Source organism: Anser cygnoides, chromosome 1 (assembly GCF_040182565.1).
Source record: "Anser cygnoides isolate HZ-2024a breed goose chromosome 1, Taihu_goose_T2T_genome, whole genome shotgun sequence".
Classification (NCBI taxonomy): Eukaryota; Metazoa; Chordata; class Aves; order Anseriformes; family Anatidae; genus Anser; species Anser cygnoides.
The window spans coordinates 101,516,488-101,544,446 of record NC_089873.1 but is presented as its reverse complement, the minus strand read 5'-3'; the positions used below and the strand labels follow the sequence as shown (position 1 = coordinate 101,544,446).

Here is a 27,959-nt window from a genome sequence, read left to right as displayed (position 1 = left end):
TTGACAGCTTATTGCATGTTTTTTTTCTGATATTGGAGTGTTAAATTGTTATGCAGTGAAATAATAAAAATGATTTTTTTCTAGAACTTGGTGGTATGGGGGTAGAACGGGGGTGGTGTTGTAGTTGGTCATTAATATGTGGAACAGGAACAATGTATCTTTAAAGCAGAGCCTGACTTTGTCAGGTTCCATTGAAAGAATATGGTATGATACAGTGTTGCAAGGTAAATATTTATGAAATTGAGTTGAAAAGATGGGGGGAAAAATGACCTATTGCTAAGATTAGCAAATTACCAAATTATCATTTGCTTTTCAAAATAAGTTTTAAATGACTCTAAAACCGTGAGTTCATTTAAGTAGATTGCCTCATTTTCCTGTAAAACATTCAAAGTAAGATGTTGGCTTAAACTCTTGGTTTTGTGGCAGTCTACGCCATGGGAATTGCTGATTGTGATCTAATCTTTTCTACCCGTGAGATTCATTGCCCTCTTTAACCCTGATGATATGAACTTATTATTAATACCAGGCATTTTTCTGAATCTGTGTTTTTAGCTTGTCCGATAGAAACATCATGGGACCTCCCCCCCAAGTCTGATTAGTTCTATGCACCAAAGTCAGGTTAGCAGACAAATGGTTCAGGCCAGAAGTAGACAAGCACAAATGCTATTACTGAAGAATGTCTGGGGCCACAGAACTTGAAGATTTAACTCATGTAATCACTTACTAAGTTGTCATCTGAATTTGAAAAGCTCTTTAAAAAAAAAAAAAAGTCAGTCATATAGCTGTCCTAGTAATAGGGAAGTACAGCAGCTGGAGTATGTGACATGCTGTGGGTAGGTCACCCAAGTTAGAATTTTACTTCGAATATTAATATTCGCTACTTAGCAAGAATGGATTTCATCTAATGAAAAGCTGTTTATGCTTGTGGAGCTGTATTGCTATTTAAACCTACAGGTAGCAAACCCTTCCTGTGAAGGTCTGCACATTCCATTGGTGACTTTTGCAGAAACACTTTTGACTGAAGTTGTGCATATAGTATTGGATCTGCTCGATGCTGCTTTGTTAGATTTGTTTCTCAAAGGACAGCACTGACTTGTGGACTTCAAAAGGCTGCTTTTCAAAACTGAGGAGCCCTCAGACATCATATCCTGTGAGATTATGCAGAGAATTTTGTTTTATCAACTGTTGTTTGTAGGATGAAAATGAATGGTGAATGGTACGGTCATGCAGTTGTCAATTCTTCTTAATTTTAACTGGAGTTTACTATATTTAAATACCTTTTGAGTTTACCACTGATGGATTTAATGGGTAGAATAAAAAGGAGTTAACCAAGTGATGTGAAAGCACTGAGCAGAGCTAATAATGATGAACTAGCTTGAAGAAAAGTAAAGTTCCTTTAGATCAAACCTAGAATTAAAGGGGAAGATTGATAATATGCATTACTGAGGTTGTTTTGTCAGAATGTATACATTTGAGAGGAGACAAAAATCTTCTAAGTTAACATAGAATAGTAATTTTCTTGGTGACAAAAATAAGTAGTGAAGTTTGGACAATTCTTTCTGTTTAAAATCTGCAGGTGTAGTAATTTGTGGGTGGGGGAATCCAGAGTGATTTAACTGATAGCTCTCATGATTCTTACCTGCAGTTGCCATATATCTTGTGCTGTAAAAGGCTTATTCCTTTTTTCTTTGTCAAAGTGTGAATCACATTGACAAGATGTTTAATTAAATAATTTGTTGATGGCTGCTATTGTGTTTTCTGATGTGTGTAGCTTCTCATAGACAGACCAAAGATTCCGTGGAACTGTTAGCTGGGTGAGTACTTCAGTTAAGATATCACATCTTTTGTGCTGAGCATTCTTCGCCAGTATGACTACTGGACTTGTACAGTCCAGGCTCCTCCTAGTATGATGGAAACATTATCTTTGTTGTGAGAATTGCCTTTGTTGAGTCAGTCTTATCGGTACTGTGGCTATCCAATGAATTCCATAATTTAAGTTCTTTGATGCAGCAGACTGTTTCTTCTACAGCTTCATGCATCTGACTGTAGAATACAGCACTAGAAGTCCTGCTAATGAGAATGGATGAATTGTAATGCTGATGAATGCAATGTTGTTGCAGTATTATTTGTGTGTGGCCTCTATCTACTTCTGTATTTTGGCATCTGCTGCGTGCTGTGAATGTAATGTGGCTGAGGTAAAAACATGTATTGACAGTGTCAGATGAGTAATATTTTGCCTGAAACCTGCTCTTGGGGTATCAGTTGTATAACGGAATGCTTCAGTGATTCTGGAATCACTGATGCGATCCTACATCATGAAATATGCTGCAATCATTGCTGATGCCTTCTCTCCCTGTTTTCCATAAACATTGTAGACTAATATAAATAGTCTTTGTAGATGAGATACAGATGAGTCAAAAAGAACAAGTTCTGGGAGATAATATCTTAGGCACAGGTCTACATCTAGTATATGTAGCATTTCTGATGTTCAGTACAGTACGGTTGCCTGGATTAAGATGAAAAAAATTGCCTAGGGAAGTGTTTAGTGCTTATGGAGGCTGATCGTCAGGCTTCAGAGTTCTAGGTGGTCCTGAGGAGGCAATTGGCTCTTGTTTTGGTTTACTTTGAAGTGTCCTGATGCATATTTGAGGAACTTTGCTCTCACAGAACAGCTTTAGACTACTGAAATTCACAAAACAAATGTATGTAGCCTATTTCACCTAGTATCAAGTTGTGAATATGTAGACATGGGCTAGTTGATGGGGTCAATTTGTAACATGGACATGGCTCTTTGCAGCTGGGAGGCAGACTAGTTTCTGTCACTGTTACAGAAAAAAATATTGCTACATCTACTTCTTTCTAAACAACTAGAAACTTTCTGAAGTCTTTTTTTTTTTGATTACTGTATAAAAAGTAGTTTTGCAGTACTTTAAAATATTTTAGAAACATTTTGATTTTTCAAGAAAGCATGTGTAAATATAATTAGAAGATGTGCAATGCTATTAAGAGAGTTTTATAAAGCTGTATATAATAAGATGTTTACTGAGCACAGAGAGGGAAGCTTCTTGAGATCATGAAATAAACCAGAAACAATCTGCATCTCTTGGTTTTAATTTTTTCTTTGGTTCTGATGTTTATATTTAGTGTTTCACTATATTCTTAATTGTAACTAATTCACAGAATTGTATAATTCGTCTATATTATTCTAACATTCTGTTAATTTGGTTATTTAAATAAGGATCATTTTTGAGTTGATTATTTTTGATGTACAGTAACAATTTTGAGAGTTAAAGGTCTTCCCACCTGCTTACTATTCAGGCTTTGTGGCACTTCTGTAGTATACTTAACTGATTAAAAAAACTGCTGTTTTTCAAAACAAGAACAGCAATTACTATATTAAGAATAAACATGTCTGAAAGTCATTCTTGTTGCTACACTTTAGGTTAGTACTAACATTTTGTAGTTATTTTTTCATACTAATGTAAAGATTATAATAGTTTTATAAAAGGGTAGATGTGGCTTGTATAATCTTTCAAAAGATTTTAAGATTTTTTTTGAGGCTAATGTAAAGAAATTAAGAATAAAACTGGTCTTTTAGAAGTCATTGGCTTCTTTCTAAGTTAAATTAGATACTAATTGCATGAGCAGTAGGAATTTAGGAAGCTTAATTTCCATTATGTCCTTTAGTGTTCAGAATATTAATTTTTGCCACAGTTAAAATGTAATCACTATGGATATTGCACTGTTTTTAATGAGTTTTGGTTCCTTGAAGAGTTAAATTTTACACAGTCAAATAAGGAAAATTTTCTTAAATTTTCTTCCTTTTTAAAATTTTCTTTCTTTTAACTCTTTGCACCCTATTCAGGATTCGGGTTTTTCATTTCAGACTAACTTCACACTATTGCTTTACTGCCAGTGCTCGTTTGGCAAAACAGGGTATTTAACCCAATAATTTCACCACTCCCGTGCAAGTTGTTCTCTATATACCTTATTCTAAACATTGGAATGTTTATTTTGATCAAGTCTATAAATGGTTGTTCTGAGAAGTTTGAACTTATGGACATACAAGTCTGTATTGTATTGTATTACAATATTGTATTTCCTGCGTGGGCTCCTCTCCATGGGCTGCAGCTCCAGCCCGGGGCCTGCTCCTGCGGGGGCTCTCCATGGGCCGCAGCCTCCTCCAGGCCACATCCACCTGCTCCACCGGGGGCTCCTCCAAGGGCTGCAGCATGGAGATCTGCTCCATGTGGGACCCATGGGCTGCAGGGGAACAGCCTGCTCCACCAGGGGCCTCTCCACAGGCCGCAGGGGACTTCTGCTCCAGTGCCTGGAGCACCTTCTGCCCTCCTTCTTCACTTTCCTTGGTGTCTGCAGGGCTGTTCTTTACTCTTTGCTCTCCCAGCTGCTGTTGCACAGCAGTATTTTTCCCTTTCCTGAATCTGCTCTCATAGAGGTACATTCAATGTCACTTGTTGGCTCAGCTCTGGCCAGTGGTAGGTCAGTTTTGGAGCTGGCCGAAACTGGCCCTTATCTATCAAGGGTCAGATTCTGGACTCAGAGGGGCCACCCCTGCAGCCGCCTGCTACCAAAACCTTGCCATGTAAACCCAATGCAGAGGGACAATTACTTCCCTAGTCCTGTTGGCTACACTACTTCTGATACAAGCCAGGATGCCATTGACTTTATTGGCCACCTGGTCATACTGCTGGCTCATTTTCAGCCAGCTGTTGGCCCATATTCCCAGGTCTATTTCTTCCAGGCAACTTTCCAGCTGCTCTTCCCTGGGCCTTTACTGCTGCATTGGGTTGTTGTGATCCAAGTGCAGCACCTAGCATTTAGCATTTCTGAATGCCATACAATGGGATGTGCCCCACTGATCTAGCCTATCCAGACCCCTCTGCCAAAGCCTTCCTACCCTCAAATAGATTAGTACTCCTGCCCAAGTTGGTGTTACCTACAAACTTACTGAGTATGCACTTAATCCACTCATCAAGATTGTTGATAAAAATGTTAAAACTGGCCCCTATACTTAGCAATTGGGAACACCACTTGTGACCAGCTGACAATCAGATTTAAATCCATTCACAACTATACTTTGGGCCTGGCCATCCAGTCATTTTTTAACCCATTTATCAGTGCATCTGTCCAAGCTGTGGGAAGCCAGTTTCTACAGGAGAATGCTGTGGGAAACAACTGTTTTGCTAAAGTCCACGTAAGCAACATGCACAGCCTTTCCCTCATCCACCAAGCATACATAGAAGGAGATTATTACATTATCATAGAAGGAGATCAGGTTAGTCAAGCAGGACCTGACCTTTATAAACACCATGATGACTGCATATGGTCACCTGGTTGTCCTGTACATGTTCTGTGATGGCAGCTGAGATGATCTGCTCCATGACTTTCCCTGGCACTGAGGTCAGACTGACAGGCCTCTAATTCTCCAGAGCCTACTTCCTGCCTGTCTTGTAGATGGGTGTCAAATTTTCTAACCTCCAGTCAACTGGGACCTCCCCAGTTAGCCAGAACTTCTGATAAATTATTGAAAGTAGCTTGCTCATCAATTCTGCCAGCTCTTTTAGTACTCTTGTGTGGGTTCCATCTGGCCGCCCATATATTTTTGTGTGTTCAAGTGGTGTAGTAGGTTGCTAACTGTTTCCCCTTGGATAATAAGGGCTTTATTCTGCTCCCTGTCTCTGTCTTCCAGCAAAGTGGGCTGGAAACCCTGAGAACAATTAGTCCCACTAATAAAGACCAAGGCAAAGAAGGCATTAAGTACCTCAGCCTTTTCCTCATCTCTTGTCACTATGTTGTCCCTCCATCCAATAATTAATGTATATTTTCCTTAGTCCTCCTTTTGTTGTTTATGTATTTATAAAAACATTTTTATTGTCTTTAACTGCAGTAGCCAAGTTAAGTTCTAGCTGGGCTATGGCCCTTCAAATTTTCTCATGGCATAACCTCACAACATCTTCATAGTTCTCCTGAGACGCCTTCTCCTTTTTACAAAGGTTATAAACTATCTTGTCCTTTTTTCTTGAGTTCCTGAAGAAGCTCTCTCTGTTCAACCAGGCTGGTTGTCTTCTCTGCTGGTACATAGAGATGGCCTGATCCAGTGCCTTCAAGATACCATTTCTAAATAATATCCAGCCTTCCTGGACACCTCTGCCCTTTAGAATTGTTTCCCAAGGAACTCTGTTAGCCAGGTCCCTAACAGCCCCAAATCTGCTTTCTAAAAATGCAAAGTAGCAGTTCTGCTGACTGCCCTGCTTTCTTCCTCAAGGATGGAGAGCTGTCATCTCCTGATTGCTGTGCCTGAGATGGCGTCCAGCCATTACATCACCTATGAGACCTTCCTTTTTAACTAACAGGTCAAGTGGGGCATCTTCCCTAGTTGGCTCCCCCACTACCTGTGAGGAAGTTGTCCTCCACACAGTCAGGAAATGCCTTAGTCTGTTTCTTCCCTGCTGTACTGCATTTCCAGCAGACATCTAGGAAGTTGGAGTCTCCCATGAGAATGAGTGCTAGCAATCATGACACTTTTCCTAGCTGCTTATAGAATATTGTCTTTCTTCATTCTGGTTGGGTGTTCTATAACATACTCCAACCACACTATCTACATTGTTTGCCCTTCCCCTGACTCTTACTCAGAGACACTCAATGCTTTCATTGCCATATCTAAGCTCCAAGCAGTCAAGACCTTTCCTAATGTACCCCCACTTCCTCTCTTTCCTTTCCCATCTCTCCTAAAGAGCTTGTAGCCATCCATCTCAGCACTCCGATTATGCAAGCCATCCCACCACACCTCACTGAGGCCTGTGGTATCATAGCCCTGAGACTGGGCTAAAAATTCTAGTTTTCCTTGCTTATTTCCTGTGCAGCATGTATTTGTTTAGAGTGATTTAAGTTGGGGCCCTACTGAAACTGACTTACTGTCTGGTGTTCCTTTTTGTTCTTCTTCAGGTGCCTCAGGACCTGCTGGAGGGACAATGCAGCAGGGCATAAGCAATCTAAGTAGTTTCTAGCGTGTATTGATGATAATTTCCTCACCCAGGTGGTAGAGGAGTCAGTGAGGAGAGGTGTTCTGCTGGACCTCATACTCATCAAGGGGACTGTTGGGGGATATGGAGGTCGAAGGCAGCCTTGACTTCAGTGACTATGAGAAAGTGGGGTTCAGGATTCTGAAGGGGGGGAGCAGGGCAAAAAGCAAGATGGACTTCAGGAGAGTAGACTTTGATCTCTTCAGGGATCTGCTTGGTAGAGTTGCATGGTATAAAGCTCTAAAGGGAAGAGAAGCCCAAGAAAGCTAGTTAATATTCAAGGATTATCTCCTGGTTCAAGAAACATATCTCCTGTCAAACAGGAAGTTAAGCAAAAATGCTTGGAGACCTGCATGGTACAAACAATGAGCTCCTGGCCAAACTCAAACACAAAAAGAAAGCACACAAAAGGTAAAAGCAAAGATGAGTAACCCAGAATGAGTAAGAGACACTGTCTGAGGATGCGGAGAATGGGTTAGGAAAGCCAATGCCCACATAGAATTGAATCTGACAAGTGATGACAAAGGTGACAAGAAGGGCTTCTCTAAGTGCATAGATGACAAATGGAATACTAGGGAAAATGTGGACCCCTTCCTGAAGGAGACGGGAGATCTGGTTATACAGGAGGTGGAAAGAGATGATGTACTGAATGCCTTCTTTGTCTGTCTTTACTAGTAAGACTGGCCTTCAGGAATCCAAGGTGTGGAAGGTCACAGAAAGACTGAAGCAAGGACAAAGTACCTTAGTGGAAGAGGGTCAGGTCAGGACATACTTAAGCGAACTGGCCATACATAAGTCTATGAGCCTAGACATGTTGCACCCATAAATGATGAGGGAGTTGGCTGATGTCATTGTGAAACCTCTCAATAATCTTAGATTAATTGTGGCATCTAGGAGAAGGTCCCAAAGGCTGGAGGATAGCAAAGGTCACTACTATCTTCACGAAGGGCCAGAAAAGAAGACTCAGGAAGCTATAGGCTAGTTGGCCTCACCTTGATTCTTGTGAAGGTGATGGAGCAACTAATCCTGGAAAATGTTCCCAGGCCTGTGAAGGACAAGCAGATAGTTGGGAGTAGTTAGTGTAGATGCGTGAACAGGAAGATGTGCTAGATAAATTTTTACAATGGAATGACTGGACTAGTATATGAGGGGAAATCTTACTGTACGCAGTAAGATTCTCACAGAGAAGCTGTTGAAGTATGGGCTCGGTGAGCAGACAATGGCATAGATTGAAAACTGGCTGCTGAGTGTTTGGGCCCAGAGCGTGGTGATCAATGGTGTGGTCTAGTTGGAGGTCAGTTAATTACTGATGCACCCCAGGGGGTCAGTAGTGGGTCAAGTCCTGTTAAAAAATCTTCATTAATGGTCTGGATGATGAGGCAGAACGTGCCCTGAATTAAGTTTACAGATGACACAAAAGTGGGAGTAGCCGAAACACCAGAGGGTTGGTTGTGCTGCCGTCTAGAGGGGACCTGGAGAGGCTGGAGAAATGGGCTGGTAAGAACCTCATGAAGTTCAACGGGAAGTGTGAAGCCTTGCACTTGGGGGGAACGACACTATGCTGGGGGAGAGCCCAGTGGTGGGCTGTGAAGATGATTAAGGACTACCTCTCATATGAGGGAAAATTGAGAAAGCCGTGACTTTTTAATGTAGAGAAGACAGAGAGAGTGGGGGAGTAGGGGTGGGGTGTGTTAGATCTCATCAATGTGTATAAATGCCTGAAGGAGGGGGCTGAGACAGGCTTTCTTTTTCTTTTTTTTTTTTTCTCCCCTGTGGTACCCAGTGCCAGGACAAGAGGCAGTGAGCACAAACACAGGAGGCTCCCCCTGAACATCAGGAAGTACTTCTTTACTGTGAGGGTGTCTGAACACTGGCACAGGTTGCCTAGATAGGTTACAGAATCTCCCTCCTTGAACAGGTTTCTAAAGCTGTCTGGACATGGTCCTGGGCAATGTGCTCTCAGTGACCCTACTTGAGTAAGACCAGATCACCTTCAGAGGTCTATTCCAACTGCAGCTGTTCTATGAAGTCTGTTAGCTAAGCCTGTCAGCTGGAAGAAAGCTTTACCAGAATGGAACAAATGTGCAGTTTAAGTAAATAGAGTGAAATAGTTTTTGTGTTCTAGGTTTCAAAGGTATGCTAGCAAAAGTCTGAGTTCTCTGAAGCTTTTGTTGTACTTGTTCTGTATTCATTATGATATGCAATCATGTAATTAGGCAGTACTAATTGTACATAGAACCTTTTTCAGCTCAAAGGGTGGGTGTTGTTCACAGAATAAGCCGCTCGTGAAGTGAATGAAGGTTCTGGCTCTGTAGCATGCTTGCTCCTTGTTCACAAACTTATTAAGCTTCACGACACAGACTTGAAAGGAGATGTTTTATTAATTTCTGACAAGTTGTTTTCAATACAGCAAGATCTAGGTTTTGTTCCTGCTTCTGTCATAGCCTTTTGGCAAAACATTGAGCAAGCCTCTTAATCAAAAGTTGTTGCAAGTCATCTTTAACTGTCCCCTATGCACCCTGGATGCCAATTTTATAGCATCTGACACCTGCAGAACAAGTCATTGCTGAGTTTGGATGACATTGTGTGAGTGAGGAACAGTGCTCTGACTGGAGTTCTGCCAGTGAACTTAATCTGTTTTTCAGCAAAACTTAAAGCATATCGTCTTTTTTAAATGTGAATTCCAATATGCTACCATTTAGAAGGGAGGTGTTTGTTTATTTAGAGAGGGAATAATTTATTTCATAGTAGCGGAGGCAATTTCGGAAACATAAGAATGTGCCAAGAAGAGAGATGATTAAAATGTATTTTCGTCATGGTCTTTGGGTGATGCTCAAGAGGCTGCTAACAATGTTGAGAAGTAACAGCTTTATAAGCAGCAGAACTAATGGTTTCCTATGTCTTTCTGACCTACATATCCTTATACCACCCTCTGCTTCTCTCTCATGCGCACATTACTGTGAACTTCCTCTTATCTTCTTATTTGACTGCATGAATCGCAATGTGTTTTGTGCCTGGTTTAGAGATACCTGTATGCTAAATGTTGTCACTTTGAATGAATAAAGGAACGGATTATAACTGCGTTTCTCTCAGCTGGGGTACTCATTACTGTCCATCTTCCTTACAGAGACATTGATTTCTTATTTTTTCACAAAAAGTAGAGGTCTCAAATACCTGGTTCCTCCAATTCTGTGAAATCAAGTTTGAAATTAGACAATGGATTCAAAGGCTACTGTAAATGTATGTGGTGAGTGACAGTTGTATAGACAGGAAGATTGCCTAACCCTTATTCTTTTAAGAAATCATCTTAAAAAGAATAAGTATCCATTACCGGAGTTCTGTTTTGTGTGCTTATTGAGAAAAGAGCTGTGCAGGAGAAAAGACGTATACATGATTAAATATTTCTTTCAGGCTGCATAACTCCTGTTTTCATAGCTAACTGTTCATATGACTTCCATTGCTAAATCTCGTTTATTTTCTGTAATTGCAGTGTTTCTGATGTAGCCAAATTGGCCTCCTTTTTTGAGTGTGGGACTTCTTTCAGCATTTAAAAATATATTTTAGCAGTTTCTTTACTGAAACTTACATACTTTCCTTAGCTGACACTACAGTGTATTTGCTTTCAGTCAACTTATTCAGACTTCTACTTGATTAGGACATCAGGTTTTTTAGTATATATTGTGTTAAGTTTTTTGCACTGTATTTTATATCTTACTGCTTCTGGCTTTGATCATAATAAAAATGAAATGCAATAAATATTATGACCTACCTTTTTTTAGTATTTAAGGTAACACTCCCTACATGTGTGTGCATACGTTTTAGTAAGTGGTTCTGTTTCAACACTCTTGAAATATTCTGGATCCTCATGTGGAATTCAGCATATTGAAAACAGCTATGTTGGCTTTAAGCTAGTTTCACTGTACTTCTTTGATGATATTCATCTTTACTGAATAATTGAAATCTACGTAAAGTAAGTATGGACTCTTTCTCATCAAGACATAGGATTGTCTGTTGGTAAACTAATTTTCAATGTCTTTATCAGATTGAAAGTTGTGTGATCAGCACTTTGGCCAGTACAGGCAAGTTAGGAATGGCCCTGCACAGATTTGCATCCTGACATGCTGGTGATTGTACAAAAAACTCCTCATTTTAACAGTTGTAAAACTTAATTTATGTATGTGACTATGTATGTTTGTAACTTGGTGTATTCATTCTGCTCAGACAGGAGGAGGATAATAAAACTTTTTCTCAGTGCGTAGCTGGTGCAGTATTTCAGCTGCATATCTGAGATAGTTTGCTTTGGCTGGTAACTTAAAATGTGCTACTAATGAAGAATGCAAGTTTGGGTGTTTGAAGGTATTTAAAAAAACAAATCAAGTTGTAGCAATTGCAGAATTTTCTAGTACTCTTAAATTATTGGAAACGTTAAAAATTCAAGAACATATTCATTTTTAAAGGTAACTTCTTTCAGACTTCTTTCATTATGAAAGAACCTGTCTTTCAACAATGAACTAACACAATTATAGTATTTAAAATTTATAAATGCAAAGTAAAATAAAGGAAAATGAAGCATTTCCTTGTTTTTTATTACAATCAGCCAAACAAAAGCGAGCAAAATCCCAGGTAAACTACTTATTGTCAGAACTACTAGGTCAAAAAGCTTCATGAAATCTGATTGAACTTTTTGGTGATTTTTTAAATTTTGCATTTTATGTGCAGCTTTTTCCTGTACTATGGAGATTTTGCTAGCAAAAATAATGAGTTATGGCTGGATGGAGAAGCCTTTATATTAAAATACACAGGATCTAAAGTACAATGTGTATTTTGCAGCTATGGAGACTCTTACTGGAAAGCCAAAGCATCTTCTTAAATGCAGTAAAAAAAATCTACTAATTATTAGTCATCTTTGCAGGATTTCTTCTGTGTTTCCCAGAGCAACGTAGAATATGTAACAATGTTCTTTAACATAAAGAATCTAGTTGATTGTTAATACTTTGAGATTACATGTCAGAATTATTGTGTATTAACAACATTGTAAAATATCAATGTAAACTAGTAGTTGATGAGTCAACTCTTATGGCATGTTCCGCAAAAACATTGACCATGTACATAGAATACTTCAATACCTGAAACTTCCAACAGTTAACTGTGACTTAGTTTGCTCTGAGATTTGCATTCATGATTTGCATTGCTGACATGTTGTTGTGGTTTAACCCGGCTGGCAGCTAAACACCACACAGCCGTTCGCTCACCCTCCCCCCTCCCTCTCTGGGATGGGGGAGAGAAACGGGAAAGTGAAGCCGGTGAGTTGAGATAAAGACAGTTTATTAAGACAGGAATATATATATATAATAATAACAATAATAATAATAATAGTGATAATGATAATAGTATTAATAATAATAATGTGTAAGAAAACAAGTGATGCACAATGCAATTGCTCACCACCCGCTGACCGATGCCCAGCCTATCCCCAAGCAGCCGGCCCCCCACCCCGGCCAGCCACCCCTATATATTGTTTAGCATGACGTCAGATGGTATGGAATACCCCTTTGGCCAGTTTGGGTCAGCTGTCCTGGGTCTGTCCCCTCCCAGCTCCTGCTGCACCCCCAGCCTGCTCGCTGGCAGGACACAGCGAGAAGCTGAAAAGTCCTTGGCCTGGTGTAAGCACTGCTCTGCAACAATTAAAACATCAGCATGTTATCAGCGCTCTTCTCATCCTAATCCAAAACATAGCACCCTACCAGCTACTATGAGGAAAAATTAACTCTGTCCTAACTGGAACCAGGACACATGTATTCTTGTTTGCTGCTTATTGGAGAACTAGAAGGTTCCTAACAAGATGCAATTTTTAAAAAGGATTAAAGGAGAGATCAAAGAACTACAGACTCCTATGCTTGATGAATGAACTGTGCAGATTAACAGAAACTAGAAGAGGGAATAAAATCGTTGAACACAAGTACCAAGGATTTCCCAATGTGTTTTTTTTTTTTATGATGACATGATGCACAAACAAAGGAATTCTGATAGCTATAAACACAGTATGTCAAATAAAACATTTGTCAAGTTTCATTACTAACAGCTGTTGAGCTAAGCAGTCTGGGGCTTGAGGATTGTGTCTCCCTGTTGTCCTGGAGAAACTGGTTAAAGGCAGAAAGTAGAGCATAAAAATAAATGGTGCTGGAGGCCATAGAGGTCATGTGCTTGAGATCCATGCTATAAAACATTACAAATAAATTTATTTGGGGAAAATGGATGAGTAGTTGTATTGAGTTTACGTGCTAAGGTTTTGGTAGATGGAGGCTGCAGGGGATGGCCTCTGTGAGAAGGGTCCAGAAGCTTCCTAGTGGTGATAAGAGCCAATTTCAGCCAGCTCCAAAAATGACCCGCCTCTTGCCGGAGCTGAGCCAATAACCAACATTGGTTACGACTCTCTGATAGCATATTTAAGAAAGGGAAAAAAAACTGCTGTGCAGTATTAGGGACTGACCGCAGCCTTCATTCCCTGTTCCCCCGTGCCACTTGGAGAGGGGATGCAGAAGAGGGTGGATGGGGGGGAAGATGTTTGTAGTTTGCTTTTAGTTTCTCACTGTTCTAGTCTGTTAGTGATAGTCAATAAATTACAATAATCTCCCTATGATGACTCTGTTTTGCCCGTGATGATAATTGTTGAGTCAGCACCCTGTCCTTATCTCAACCCTTGAGCCCTTTCCATCATGTTTTCTTCCCCGTTCCCTTTGAGGAGGGGGAGTGGTGGAGTTCAGCTGCCCAGGAGGGTAATACCACCACAGTAGTGTTATGATCAACTTAGCTGACATGGAGATTCAGAGTAGAAAACTGAGGCCTGACTGAAGAATCACAGAAAAATCTAGTGGTACTGAGTGATTCTTAACTCCCCTTTTATTTCTCAGATAAATATAAAATGATGCATATTGAGACTGGGAGGGAAAGAAATTAGAACGTCACACAAAAAATCACCTAATACCTTGTCATATTACCACTCGAGAATGAGAACTTGTGACTGTAGTAGTTTTTTGCAAAGGTCACTGTAGTGCGTAATAGCAGACAAAAAGCAAACCTTCACTATTTTAGGAAGGGAGAACAAAACAGGCAAGGTTCTTTTGCTTGTGTATGGAACTAAGGTGCTTCTGCATCTTGCATGCTTCATGTAGTTCTAGTCTTTCACTTTAAAAAAGGGTATGGTAAAACTGGCAGAAGTACAGGAGTAAGCTGGTGAAGTTGATTGGATTGCCTGAAAAGGCAAGAGTTAGAACACTGAAGAAAACAACTACTTTCTAGTGGTTGCTGTGAAGTCCTGTTACAAAGGTGATCTGTGAGGTTTTAGTTTTCTGAACACAGGATAAGTAAACTACTCTGACGGTTTCTCTTGAAACCATGAGAAGACACAATTTCAAACATATGGATTTGTCATGTTAAAAAAAAAAGTTTTTGTATTGCTTACATACATTTGAGTACTCATTCCACTGCTGTAAGCTTTCCAAGTTTAGGCCATTTACATCTACTGTTCTGGTTCACACCATTTGCAGTACTGTCCCCTTAGATCCATCAGGTGTCTTACACTTTGTCTTCTATGCAAACAAACAAGTTTCCCATGTTGCATTAATTTAATAAACATTTTGTTTTCAATTTAGTAATGGATCTGTTACTATGCTTATCAGTAAATGAGGAAAACCCCTCTTTGTGTGTTTTAGGAACATGTTCCAAACAGATGTTTTCAGTAGCATTGTTCAGATATGCATGACAGAGGTATAGGCTGATGCCAGAAGTAATTTCTGTTTAGGTAGAAATTTGTAGCTCCCACAAGAGTAAAATAATATTTTTTCTAATTTTCTTCAAACATCAGACTATCTATACAATGAAAAGATCATTGCTCAATTTAATCTCCAGAAAGTAATCTCCACAGACAGTAGGAAAGTGCTTATTAATTTTTAATCTGCCAATTGAGCAATAAGCTTGTCTAGCAAGTCCTTTGCTAATTTAAAAACAGAAGTTAGAGGTGTTTTACATAATCTTTTGAAATCATACTCTTAACCAGAATATGTTCCTTTGAAAGCAAAGCCTATTTGTTGTCTCTGTTATGCGTATTCCTGATGGATGGCAATAAAAAGATAGATTTGTAGGCACAGCCATTCTTTGCAATTTGCTGATAAATGGCTTTATTTGCTAATTTCTTAAGACTCTGATTTAGTTTGCTAATTTTAAGTGTCTGCCCTTTTTCAGGGAGTGGAAAGGGGCTTTTAGAAATAGCAATTCATAATACAGATTGTTTTAACACACTGCTGTAGTGATGGGACTTCCTGACAAAATTCTCTTTCATCACTGTAACCTCCTTTTACTGTTAAAACTGTGGTTTTGTTAAGACACATTACTGCTCTGCTGTTATAAAATACTGATTTCTCAGCAACTGCAGAGGATCAGATCCAATGAACGAGGCATATGCGTTCTAAAGTCAGTAAAAATATCTAGATATGGTGTACCTACAAAAGCAGTTTCATTTGAGACATACCCCGCTTCTTACCATTCTGGCTCTATAGTAGCAGAGTCCAAATTCATTTTTTTGGTAGGATCTTCAAGCTGTACATGCAACGCTGTCTTGCTGACATGTATTTTGGGTGCGTCCCATGATAAACATTTTCAAGACTGGTATTCAGTGAACCTATTCCATATGAATCATTTTCCTGTCAAAAGTAAGATCAGTCATCTGGAGTTAATAGAACCAGTGAGAATTCCATCAGTAAAAACATTCATTCTTGGGTGGCCACATGACAAGATCTTCATATTATATGCCATCAACTCCAAGGGCTTGCTTTGGCAAACTGTTGTCTGGTGTGGAAATTTCAGCTATAGAAATTTCCACTTCTCATTTGACGGAATTATTGATGCATCCTTGGACAAGTTGATTTTTTTTTTTCTTTCACATAGTTGAGCTTAAGTTTCTGCTGTAATGGCTTCTTGAAAGGGTGTTTCTTTCTTTTTTTTTTCCTCTCAAATATTTTTACCTTCTTTCTATCACCATTAGTGCTGATGTTCCTGTCAGTGTCTGAAACTTCCCTATCCTTGTAAAGACAAGTTTTTTAAGGAAAAGCCTGCAACTGCCTACTGGCAACTATAATTCAGTATTTACAAATTTCATTACATAAATGCTTTCTGGCATAATTGTAGAGATAATCTTGCTTTTCAGATCAGGAGGTCATGTTACTTATACTTCCTGAGCCAAAGTGGCATCCTCTGTTAAAGTTTTAGCTGGCAGCGGGACACATCTTGTCCTGTCTTCTCACAAGCTTCTGCCTGCACAACTGCTTCCAGTTATATAGGTGTTACATCTACAGTATATCCTGCTACCACTTCTGGCAACAGCAGAAATCCGATGTTGTTATTAGATCTCTTGGTACATCATCCTCACAAAACTTAATATTGTGTACAGGAGCTGTGGGGCTTCTCCCTTACATGTAATGTGCAGTTATCTGCTAACCTGATATAATCAAGTCTTTGCTCATTTAGTGGTAGACAAGAGCATCACATTGTGTGCTTGAATAACGTTCAGTATTCATTTGGAAAAGATCAGTTGACTTGCTAATGTAAAAATGATAAAAAAATTCTTGGGGAATTATAATACCATTTGATTTGTATCCTGTTTGGGAGAGGCAGAGGTGACAGGAAAGACACCCGTTCATGTTTATGAAAGTAGCTTAGTCTCTACAAAATATGATTTCCTTTCTCAGAACCTTGGATGATGCAGTCAACTATGCCTTAGTGTCGTGTTTGACAGTGTTTTGGGTCTCAATAGTGTTTTCTTAAGTTACTTTTCCATTAATGGATGAATCTGGTGAAATTGGTTCCTTTAAAATTTCTATCTTTCTTGAATTTTATCTTAGGAGAAATTATATCGTACGAACTTATGGATATAAAAACATGTTAGGTAGTGGTGGATTCTGTTTTAGCCCTTTGTGATGTCTGTAGTTTCCTCAGAGCTAAATAATCTGCAAACAAAAAATCTTTACCAAAATCTACACCTTCTCCTCAGACCCCCAGTAGGCATAGCAAGTGGGGACGGTGGAATATTCCATGGTTAACATTCTGCCATGAGGAAACAATTTATTGCTCTTTCTTTTGGGCTTAGCCAGTTTTTGATCTCTACTGGTATTTGTCTATGCTTTGTCTGAAATTTTACAGAGCTAAAACGTTAGTGGTCATTTGATTCTTCATCATGAAATATTTCATTGATACATTCCAAGGTCTCAGAAGCTCAACTCCCCCTTTTTTGGAAAGACGTTGGTTAGAGCTGCCATGTCATGATCACCTTGTTGTTTAGATATCCATCTGTTACCAAACTCAGATAAGAGCTTAGCTTCTTTAGTTCTATCCTCTAGTGCCTTCTAAAAATTCATGTCTTTTTTTTTTTTTTTTTCCAATGTAATGTTTTTAGGAGTGTCATGTTGCAATTTTGAGCAGGACAGTTCAGGAAGACCTTGAATGTCTTGTCCCATCCTGACTGGATAAAGCCTCAAGCAGCTCCAGTTTGATTTCATAGCTGATCTTGCTTTGAGCAGGGGGTTGGCCTGGGGTCATCTCGAGGTCTCTTCCAGCATGAATGAAGCTGTGGTTCTTGACTCTATGATCTTTAGGAAACATATATATACATATATATGTACAGATATGTATATAAAGAGTAGATTGATTCTGGATACTGTTAGAGCTATACTACCTATCTATTCTATGCTACCTATGATCAGGGTTTTACTGCGTTTTCTAGTGACTATTTATTGATCAATTACGTAAGTGCTCAGTAAACACTAAAGAATCTGTCAATACTAATGAACATCTCCTCTCTTCTTTAAGTGTAATATTTGTGTTCTCTTTTTCTTACGTTACAGGTTCATGACACTTTAAAAAAAAACAGACCTGACTAATCGTGTGTCAGAATCTTAATCGTGTGAAAACTGAGAACAGCCATAGAAGTTGACTTGGCATGGTGCACAGTAGGAGTGGGACCAATGCCATCTTGAGAGGGATATCTGTGTCTAGGTTGATGTCAGTTTAACACAAGAGCATGTCTGTATGTTCACCTCTGCTCTGTTTCAAGTTATTGTCTGGGTATGAGCTGACTCCCTTCAACCTCCTCATGTCTTAGTTTATGTTCAAATGAATTATGGCTGTGTGGGTTGGACAAGGATCTCTTCTATGGTTGTAGAGAGACAGGGACTTCGTGATTTGCGTATCTCAGTAGACAGCTTGGATACAGTTTTTAAAAGATTTGGGTTTACTGGATGCTGACTTCCTCTAAGCCCTGAACTCAGTAAGAAAAGATCCGGTGTCTTGCTTCTATGTGAGCTAGTGCTAATAGGGCAAATGACTGCATCTTACTTCTTAGCTGACATCTGCTTGTCCCTTCACATTTTCTGTGAGCATGGTGACCCTCAAATTACAATAAGAAAAACTGCATTCCTGTAAATCATGGCATTTACTTGACATGATATAATCAGCTTCTTAAAGGGTTCGTATAGGTCTACAGGTTGCATAAGCATATATTCTCCTCTTAGGGAACATTTCCCAAACTTATGGGTATTGTGATTTAAGTTCTGTACATTTTTTGGAGGCTTTTGTTTAATTTAACAATATTTTAATATCAATTTTGAAGACATGATAGAAAAATAACGTATGTATAACACTGTGGATACAGCTGCATGGCTGTTGATTCAGAACTCTTGTTCAGAAAAGGTTTGTTCCTAACTTCCTTGTGTCAGGGGCAGTGGCTTTTAGAATCAGATTTCCTCCTTGGTACATGCTTTGATCTGTTTAGATAACTAATCTTATTCGATTAAACTGCATTTCTGTACTTTCAGTTTTGCAATTTGGTGGCTGCTGAATTTCAGCTGTATGCAAACAAAGAATTTTGAAAGTTCTAGCAAATACATAAGAGCACTGCTTAGCAGCTGATGTGTGCAACTAATACTTGTGGTCCAATAAGACTTTTCTTTTTTTGTAGTTGTTTACTATGTAGTATAAATCTCTATTAAAAAGAGTGTTTTGTGGAACAACAATTACAGGAACCTTAAGCTGTGAGTGAATTTTCTACTGCTTTGTTCATTATACTTTCTAAAGAACAAAGCTTATGGCATTTCTCATGGTAGAGGCTGTTCCACAGTATATTTCTGTCAAGTAGGTGTTGCTAATAAAAAAATGTATTATGCCTTTTGCAACGTTTTTAGTCATGCTCTGATGCACCAGTATAAATAAATCCCTTTTATGCTTCAAATATTGCTATATTTTTGTTTGTTTGTTTTCTTCAGGCTAGCAGATTGGGTATTAGCCAGTATTTTTCATTAATTTCTTAATGTCTGTGTATATATTTAAGTCCAAGAAAAAGTAAGTGAACTAATGCAGAGCATCCTCTAGCTCAAGTCAAATAGATTCAAGTTGTTTTCAAAACTTACTCATGATATCTAATCTGACTTCTTAAATAAATAGAAATAGTAGCAATATAATCATCAGTATGCAGGGATGAGTGAGAGAGATGAAGTCTCAAATAAGGAATAAAATACTGTATTTGTACGAAGTAGCTTCACAACATAACTGAATCCTATTTTTTTTCCTATTTTTTTCCTCTCTTAGATGATGAAGCATGCCTGGGACAATTATAGGCAATATGGATGGGGACATAATGAGCTCAAACCAATTGCCAGGAAAGGACATTCCACCAACATATTTGGTAGGCTATATTTTCATTTTATATTTTTTTGTTCATGCTATTCTCCTTGAACGTCTATCCAAGTGTTATAGTAAATTATGTTTTAGTATAAATGAGGATCACAGAATTGTCAGTTACTTCACTGGTGGTTTAGTGAGTAACTTCACTAAACTATATTTTTGGGAGTAACCTGTTCTTATTGTTGCAAAAGCAAAGTTGTGTCTATGCACACTGTTGATTTGTGTATGTGTATATATACATATATATATATAAGGTAGTGTGGTGATGACATTTGGGGTTACAATGAATGTACATTTGTCTTAAAAATAAAACTCTCACCTCTTCTTGTCTAAATTTTTATGTTTAATTCTTGGAGGATGATACAAGAAAGTATATGCAAGATGCTGAAAAGCTGCTTGTAACAAGATGAGTTTTTAAGTAGCTTAAAAAAAAAAGTATAGATAAGAGTGATGTTGTTACCTGATGTGTGACTTGTGGATCCTGATTATGTAGACCTGAATGAAAGAAAGAAAAGTTGAAAAATATAGAAATTTGAGGGTAGGGGAAAGGTTTGAAGAAATTGGAAGGATGAAGTGAGAATATTTGAGCAATGGAGTGTGAATGTGTTACAAATGGCATTTTGAACAGTATGAAACATGAAGAAGGTAAAGATCAAAAAAATTTAATAGTATGCGTTGCATATATGTGATCAGAATAGATAACTAGATGGACCTTTCTTCCTTAAAATCTCAGCAATCTGCAGCAGTACTGCTTTTTTTTTGGTATATATGCCTTAAGACAGAATAAGTGGAATTGCGATTGGAAAATTGCAAGTATTTTATTGGTGCTCATACCAGGAAAGAAATCTATTTTTTGTCTCCAATTTTGTAAGACTGACAGTATAAAAGAAGTAGTTGTGACTGTTGAGGACTGAGCCCTGGAGGCTCTCTAGGTTCATTCTCTGGTGTAACAAAACACATAACATTGGAGTTAGTGATTAAGGTTTGTATTGGGCTTACGTGGCAAGGTTTTGGTAGCGGGGGGCTGCAGGGGTGGCCTCTGTGAGAAGAGTCCAGAAGCTGCCTCGTTAGATCAGGGTCAGTTCCAGCCAGCTCCAAAATTCAACCACCGCTGGCCAGAGCTGAGCCAATGAGTGACATTGAACGTGCCTCTGTGACAGCAGATTCAAGAAAGGGAAAAAAACTGCTGTGCAACAGCAGCTGGGAGAGCAAGAAGTGAGCACCAGCCCTGCAGACCCCAAGGTCAGTGCAGAAGGAGGGCAGGAGGTGCTCCAGGCATGCAGCAGCAGTTCCCCTGCAGCCTGTGGAGAGGCCCCTGGTGGAGCAGGCTGTCCCCCTGCAGCCCATGGGTCCCACACGGAGCAGATCTCCACGCTGCAGCCCGTGGAGGAGCCCCCGGTGGAGCAGGTGGATGTGGCCTGGAGGAGGCTGCGGCCCATGGAGAGCCCCCACAGAAACAGACTCTGGGTCAGAACTGCAGCATGTGGTGAGGAGCCCATAGTGAAGCAGGGGGTCTGGTAGGAACTGCCACCTGTGGTATAGACCACTGTTGGAGCCTGTGGAAAGCCCATGCAAGATCAGCTGAGGAAGAACAGCATCCCATGGGAGGGACCCCACACTGGAGCAGGGACACAGAGTGACCATGAAGGAGTGGCAGAGATGAGGTTTTAGGGTCTGACTGCAGCCCCCATTTGCTGTTCCCCTGCACTGCTCAGGCAGAGGAGGTACAGGAGGGTGTGTGAGTGTGTGTGGGGGTGTGTTTTTAATTTGCTTTTAGTTTTTCACTGCTCCAGCTTCTTAGTAATGGGCAATAAACTATATTACTCTCACATATGCTGAAGTCTGTTTTGCCTGCGAAAGTAATTGGTGAGTGATCTCCCTGTCCTTATCTCAACTCTCGAGCCCTTTTCCTTTGTATTTTCTCCCCCTTTTCCTTTGAGGAGAGGGAGTGAGAGAGATGTGTGGTGGAGTTCCTTCAACCATCAGTGTGAAACCACCACAAGGTTAAGCCGGGACCAGTCCAGAATACAAAACACCTAAGATGACTGATCAATGAAGTTCATGCATTTATTCTGAAATGCACAAAAAGGAGCTCTTCTAAGACTGTAGGGTGGTGTTTTTTTTTTTTTTTTTTCTTTTTTTTTTTTTCTCTTGAGAGCTTCACACTGTGTTCATCTATTCTGTGGTATTTAAAAGACGTTTAGATGTAGCCATTAGTGATATGGTTTAGTGGAGGACTTGTTAGTGTTAGGGCAGAGGTTGGACTAGATGATCTTGGAGGTCTCTTCCAACCTAGACGATTCTGTGATTCTGTGATTCTGTGATTCTGTGATCTGAGAAAGGTACAAATTTTATCATTTAACCATTTTTTACAACAACAGAAAGTGTGATTATGCAGTGTATACCTTAAGTGTTTTAGTATTTATTATGTTCGCTTTAAATCAAGATTTTTATTGGCTTTTATTATAATGTAATTGGCTAATGACATTGTGTGAGGTTGGTTCTCATTATAATTGGTATTTACTTTATTTATCCTGCTTTAAACCTCATATTTGTTTCTTGTGGATGATAGAAATACAGATTAGGAAAACCTTCCAGAGGAAACTTATTCCAACCAATGAGTCAAATTACTTGTTTCAAAAGCTTTTTAATATTTAAATAGGATTTTTAGATTTTTGGGGGGTCTGTCCCTGCTATTATTCCCCATAATTTTATCTTGAAACCATTCTTATATCTTACCAAATTAATAAGCTATATTATAACATTATTTATATTCAAGCTGCTTTTTGTCAAATTTACATGTATGGTGAACTTCAACCTTAAAAAAACATATACTGGAAGGTGAAGGGAGAACAAGGCACTCCACTTTTTTCCCCTGCTCTCAGCAATGGAGTGCGATCTTCTAAAAAGTGAAAATTTCTGAAATACTTTTAAACAAACAAACAAAAAAAACAACAACAAAAAACCCCACAAATTTATAGTGCATGGAAGCCTTTTTAAATTAATAGGAGAGTAACTTCAGTTTGTATATCAGCCATCAGCAAGGACTATTCGCTTTTACTGCAAACAAATGACTTGGAGTCTGGCATTGATTGCTTTTGTTCATGCACTGGAACGTGTTTTGTTACACTTCAGTATGGTGTGAAAGGTGCTATTTGTTTTACTTCTCTATATTCCTTTATATAGAAGATGATTGGGTCAGATGGAGCTATCTGGGGGGGAAGGTGAACAATTTAGCATGCTCAGGAGAAAAAAGCATCTGGAATGGATGGGGAGTTTGAAGAGTGAAATAGAAGAGTCTAAAAATTCAGTCAGCGTTGAGCATAGTGCAAGGAGGTAATGTGAGACTGCAGGGAAGAGCAGAGAGCAACAGGCTTCTGCTGTGACAAAGACATTTCTTAGGTTTTCAGAGTACTTTGCGGTATGCTTAGGCAATTTCTCATTGCTATTTGAAAATTGGCAATACTTTGAATTTCTATCAGAAAAAAAAAATCTCTTTGGAGGCATCCCATGATGTAATTTGCTTTTTACCTAGTTGTCTGTCATCTCTAAATCATGGCCTCTCTGTATATTTTATCCAGCTGATGAAGTTATTATGAAAATTTTCAGTGTTCACTTGTATGATCGTGTAATCTTTGCTGTTGAATTAACATGAAATTCTGTTGATTAATTTGCTATAAATGATCTTATTTCAGCATGTGAAATGAGTTTTTTTCCTTATATGGCAAGCATTTTTAAAGTGTCTGATGCAATATTTTAGAATTATTTGGAATTACTGTTTTACTCTAGTTTTTTTCATTTCACCTCTGCTTGCTTCTTCTATATCTCCTAATGAGGATGGAGGACCTTCTACTTTATTCACCTTTGGAATGCTTATTCTTTGTAGTTTTAACGTTGTTGTCTGAAAGAAATTGTAGACTTCTCCCACATTCAGGTCTGTGATTCTCTTGTTCCTGCTAACTCTCCCAGCCAATTCTCTGAGCTCTGGTCCTTTTGAAATCCAGATGCTATTTTGTGCCATTTAATTTTTAGCCAAATCATGTTATGATTGCTCTGTTAAAGGCTATTTCAATGGAAAACTTTTCTGTAATATCCTCAGGATATATCAAATCTAAAATAGCACCAGATATTGTTGACTTGGTGGGTGGTTGATGGAGAAGGGAAAAAAAAGATGGTTGCTCTTCTATCAAGGACTATCCAGGCTGTATTGTTACTGCTAGTACGTTACCAATCTCTATCACCAATGATGACACCATTCCCAGTGGTATTTGCCTTTATAGAAGCATTACAGAACTCTTTTTGAAATCTGATTCTATTTTTAATAAAAAGCTCAGCAAAAGCTGCTTTTATTGTTAATCCCAAAGATTATTAGACCCAAACTATTTTCTGCCATTACTGGAGCCTGCTGTACTTCCATCTCAATTCATAGGATGTCTAAGCAAGGAGGTGGTACCCCTGGTTGACACAGCATCCTTTTGCATTGAATCTTGCAAATGAGGTAAATGTGATTCAATATAAAAGGTAAATAAGGCCTCAGTCTTCCCTGTTGGACTCCTTTTTCCCTCTGAGATAGTGTGTATTGATACCTATGCCATGATGAACTTCAGTGTTCCCAGCATCACATGGTCTAGCAGGGTTCAGGATTGAGTGAGAAAAGGGGAGATGAGGTGGCCTTCACTGCTGTAATAAATCTTAATTCTAAGTCATTAAAAAAATAAATAAGAGAAGGTGATAAACTTCAAAGCAATATTCCCAGTGCCTCACTGAAGCATGCCTGCAAGAACATTTGTGGGCTGCCCCAATTAGTAGTTTGACTCTTGAAACAAAGCCTCCTGAGGTTACATTAGGTGACCTGCAACTAGAATCTCTTGACAGTATTTTTGAGGTGTCTGACCCTTATGACTGTAAACTATAAAGTAGAGTCTGCTAAAAGTGTTGCCTATCAAACTGTGTAGTCAGTCAGCCAAAATCTTGAATAGTGCCTTTTCAGCAGCGGAGTCAAAGCATTAGTAGTATGGTGCTGCTTTTGAAAAGTGTAACTGGCAATTGGTGGGCTTTTAAAGATATTTACGGGTAGATAACATGATATGAACCTTTGTAGGTTCTGTATTGGTGAAACAGATTATCTGCTTATTTGTGAAAGCTGCCTGCTTTTAAAAATCATAATTCGTCATTTATTTCTGCCCTAGCAGAGAGAAGGTATAACTTTTCAGTTAACTTTGATTTGCAGGTCTGCTGATGGTTTTTGCAGCTGACCTTAAAAAAAAAAATAATAATTTTGGGCAGCTTAAGCTGCTGAAATAATCTGACAGTCTCATGGTGTTATTGTAGAGGTGGGGTTGCATGTTATCTGGGTCAAGTTCTCATTAGAACACAAAGGATGTTAAAAAAAAAAAGACTGAAAGAGTGGTGGGAAATGATGCATGTAGATAATGAGCAAGTACGACAAACCCTAAGCTTACTTTGGAAGGTTTTCAGGGTTTAGCCAAAACCACATCAGTTGCTAGTATTTTCAGATTGTCTTGCTGAAGTGTAATCTTGTCTGGGTTCATTCTTAGGGATCACAATAACTTTTTAAAGGTGATTTGACCCTGCACTTGTTTGGTGACCCTTAGGTGAACATTTTTTGGAAACACTGTTAAAATTACTCAGGCCAGATATGATTCAGGGATTTAAATTGTGTATTTGTGGCACCTTTTGTTCAATATCTCATGAAATAATTACTGTTGCACAAGCTTTGAAGTCCCTTTGTTAGGATTTAAATTGAGCTGTTTATACTAACGGGATTTGTATCAGTCTTCAATCTTTATTTAAAAAAAAAAACAGTTTGAGAACCTGAGCAACTGAATGAGAATCTGAATGAACCTGAATAGGAAGGAAAAGAAAAGAAAAAAAAAAGAAAAGAAAAGAAAAGAAAAGAAAAGAAAAGAAAAGAAAAGAAAAGAAAAGAAAAGAAAAGAAAAGAAAAGAAAAGAAAAGAAAAGAAAAGAAAAGAAAAGAAAAGAAAAGAAAAGAAAAGAAAAGAAAAGAAAAGAAAAGAAAAGAAAAGAAAAGAGAAAAGAGAAAAAGAAAAGAAAAGAGAAAGAAAGAAAAGATAAAAGAAAAGAGAAAAGAGAAAAAAAGAAAAGAAAAGAGAAAAAAGAGAAAAAAAAAGAAAAGAAAAAAGAGCATAATCTTTAGCAACTCAGAACACTGGCATCAGCATAAATAGAAATCACTGTTTGTCATCTGACCTGATGCTTTTTGAAATGAGAGCTCTGAAATCAATTTGTGGGTTTGGAGTAATCTTATCTAAGAATAAAGTGAAGATGTGCGGTTTGTCATGTTATTATAAAGTATTTGATAAAGTAGTGATATAAACTCTTGCAAAATTATAATCATCTCCATACTACTAGAAGTGCATTTCTAAACTTTGCACTTGGACAATTTCTGTCTAGAGATGAGCTGTATTATATGAAGATGATCTGATAATGTACACACACATAGATAGATACGTCTAAATATATTTTCAAGGGTGTCAGTAGATCTTTCAGTAGGGACAACTATGTGGAATTTTTAATTAGTAGACACCTGCATACAGACAGGCCTGTTCCCATGCACAAACATTTGATAAAACTATTACTTCATATTCTGTCATGCTAGAACTGTCCCATGCCTCTATTGTGCTTTCATGCTTCTCCTGTTCTGTTATCTCACATGCTATGCAAATGGTCAATTTAATCTGCAGCATCTGCCAGCTGTGTTTTGGGATGTTGATTCTAGGAGGAAGAGAAAATTGTGTATGAATTTACATTGCGTTTGCGTTTGCATTGTTGCCTGTGTTTTACCTAGTAAAGCCTTAAGGCTGCAATGCAGTGCCATATCTCTCTCCTAATATATGACCAAATACAATGTTCTCTCTTTTATAAGGGTTTTTTGTCTGGCATATTGAGTGACATATAATGTGCTGCTGGTTCATATGTTTGGAAAAAAATGAAACTTTGATGCGTAATGTGGGTTAACAAGCAAGATACATCACTGCAAACAACTTGAGGATTCAGTAGGGACAGTTAGTAAGCTGAACTTATTTTTTTTCTTTAACTTGCCAGTTGATTACTTGGTTTCTACCCACTTGTTGCATGCATCCTGTTGCCTGGCTCACTGCAGAGCCCATCTCAGCCTTTTACTACCAGCACCAGTGATAAGCCCATGAGACCCAGGAGAACATCGCTTGAGCTAGCTGCCTGCTACCAAAGAGAGTTTGCTGCTGCCTGCCTGGCAGAGCCCATGGCCAACTACTGCTGCAGCAGCGTGGGAAGCTCCCTGCTCAGATCTCTTTGTTGCTAAGCAATGGAGAACTGTCAGTGCATTTCTCTATGGTGCTGGAGAGCAGGAGTAGCAATGCTACCAAGACCCATGGAGAAAATGCATTTGTCAGACTGCAAAGACGTGGGGTGGTTGCAAGAATAAGCTGAGTCAAGCAAAGGAGTTTATTGTCCCAGTATTTCTGGCAAGTACAATATAGCTTAGGAGAATAATGCTATTTCTATGTGCAATCTGTGATCTAGAAAATAAGAAGTGGAATACTTCTCGGTAGTGCTACAAGATTTTAAAGATTTTTTTTGTACTATTCTGGAAAAATATTCATTAGTTTATTAGACATTTTTGTCTTCTTCCATTGTATTGGTTATTGGGCTCCTTGAACTGCTCTGACACTATTGTCTGCTGTTGTCTGATTATTTGTCATTAACTTTTCAAGTTCACATAACTGAACATGAGGTTTTGCGGGCCTTCCATTTTGCTGTATTTTTGGCTGTCAAATAACCAACAAATATGTAAAAATAAGGGAGACAAAATACTTTTTGACTAGGAGGAAACTAGATGATATACCCAAAGGCATGTATCACACAAAGGGATGGCCATTTGGGAATATGGTTAAAAACTGGTGGTGCCTTCTCATTGTAAAAATCGTAAGGTAGAGATAGACAGTAGAAACAACTTCTTCTGTATGTCCTTTTTCTGTGTATGTCTTCAGCCTCTGCTTCCATGTGGAGGATAAATAAAAGCAATAAAGAAATGACGTACATATATAAACAAATAGGTTCTTGGCTTCTTATTGTTTTGATGAAAAATACTTGGTGAATAGTAGTTTTATCTTGACTTTATAGCAGCAAATGAAAGGCGAAAGAAACTGCTCACACTAGCTAG

General features: G+C 38.7%; 1 protein-coding gene across 3 annotated transcripts in view; it reads left to right on the top strand.

The window, feature by feature from the left end:
• MAN1A2 (mannosidase alpha class 1A member 2) overlaps positions 1-27,959 on the top strand; it is a 141,500-nt gene that overhangs the window by 30,490 nt on the left and 83,051 nt on the right. For all 3 annotated transcript variants that reach the window (XM_013202185.3, XM_048055642.2, XM_013202186.3), the window contains one exon: positions 19,677-19,773. In XM_013202185.3, coding sequence (XP_013057639.1) covers positions 19,677-19,773 — 97 coding nt within the window. The remainder of the gene's footprint in view (positions 1-19,676; positions 19,774-27,959) is intronic.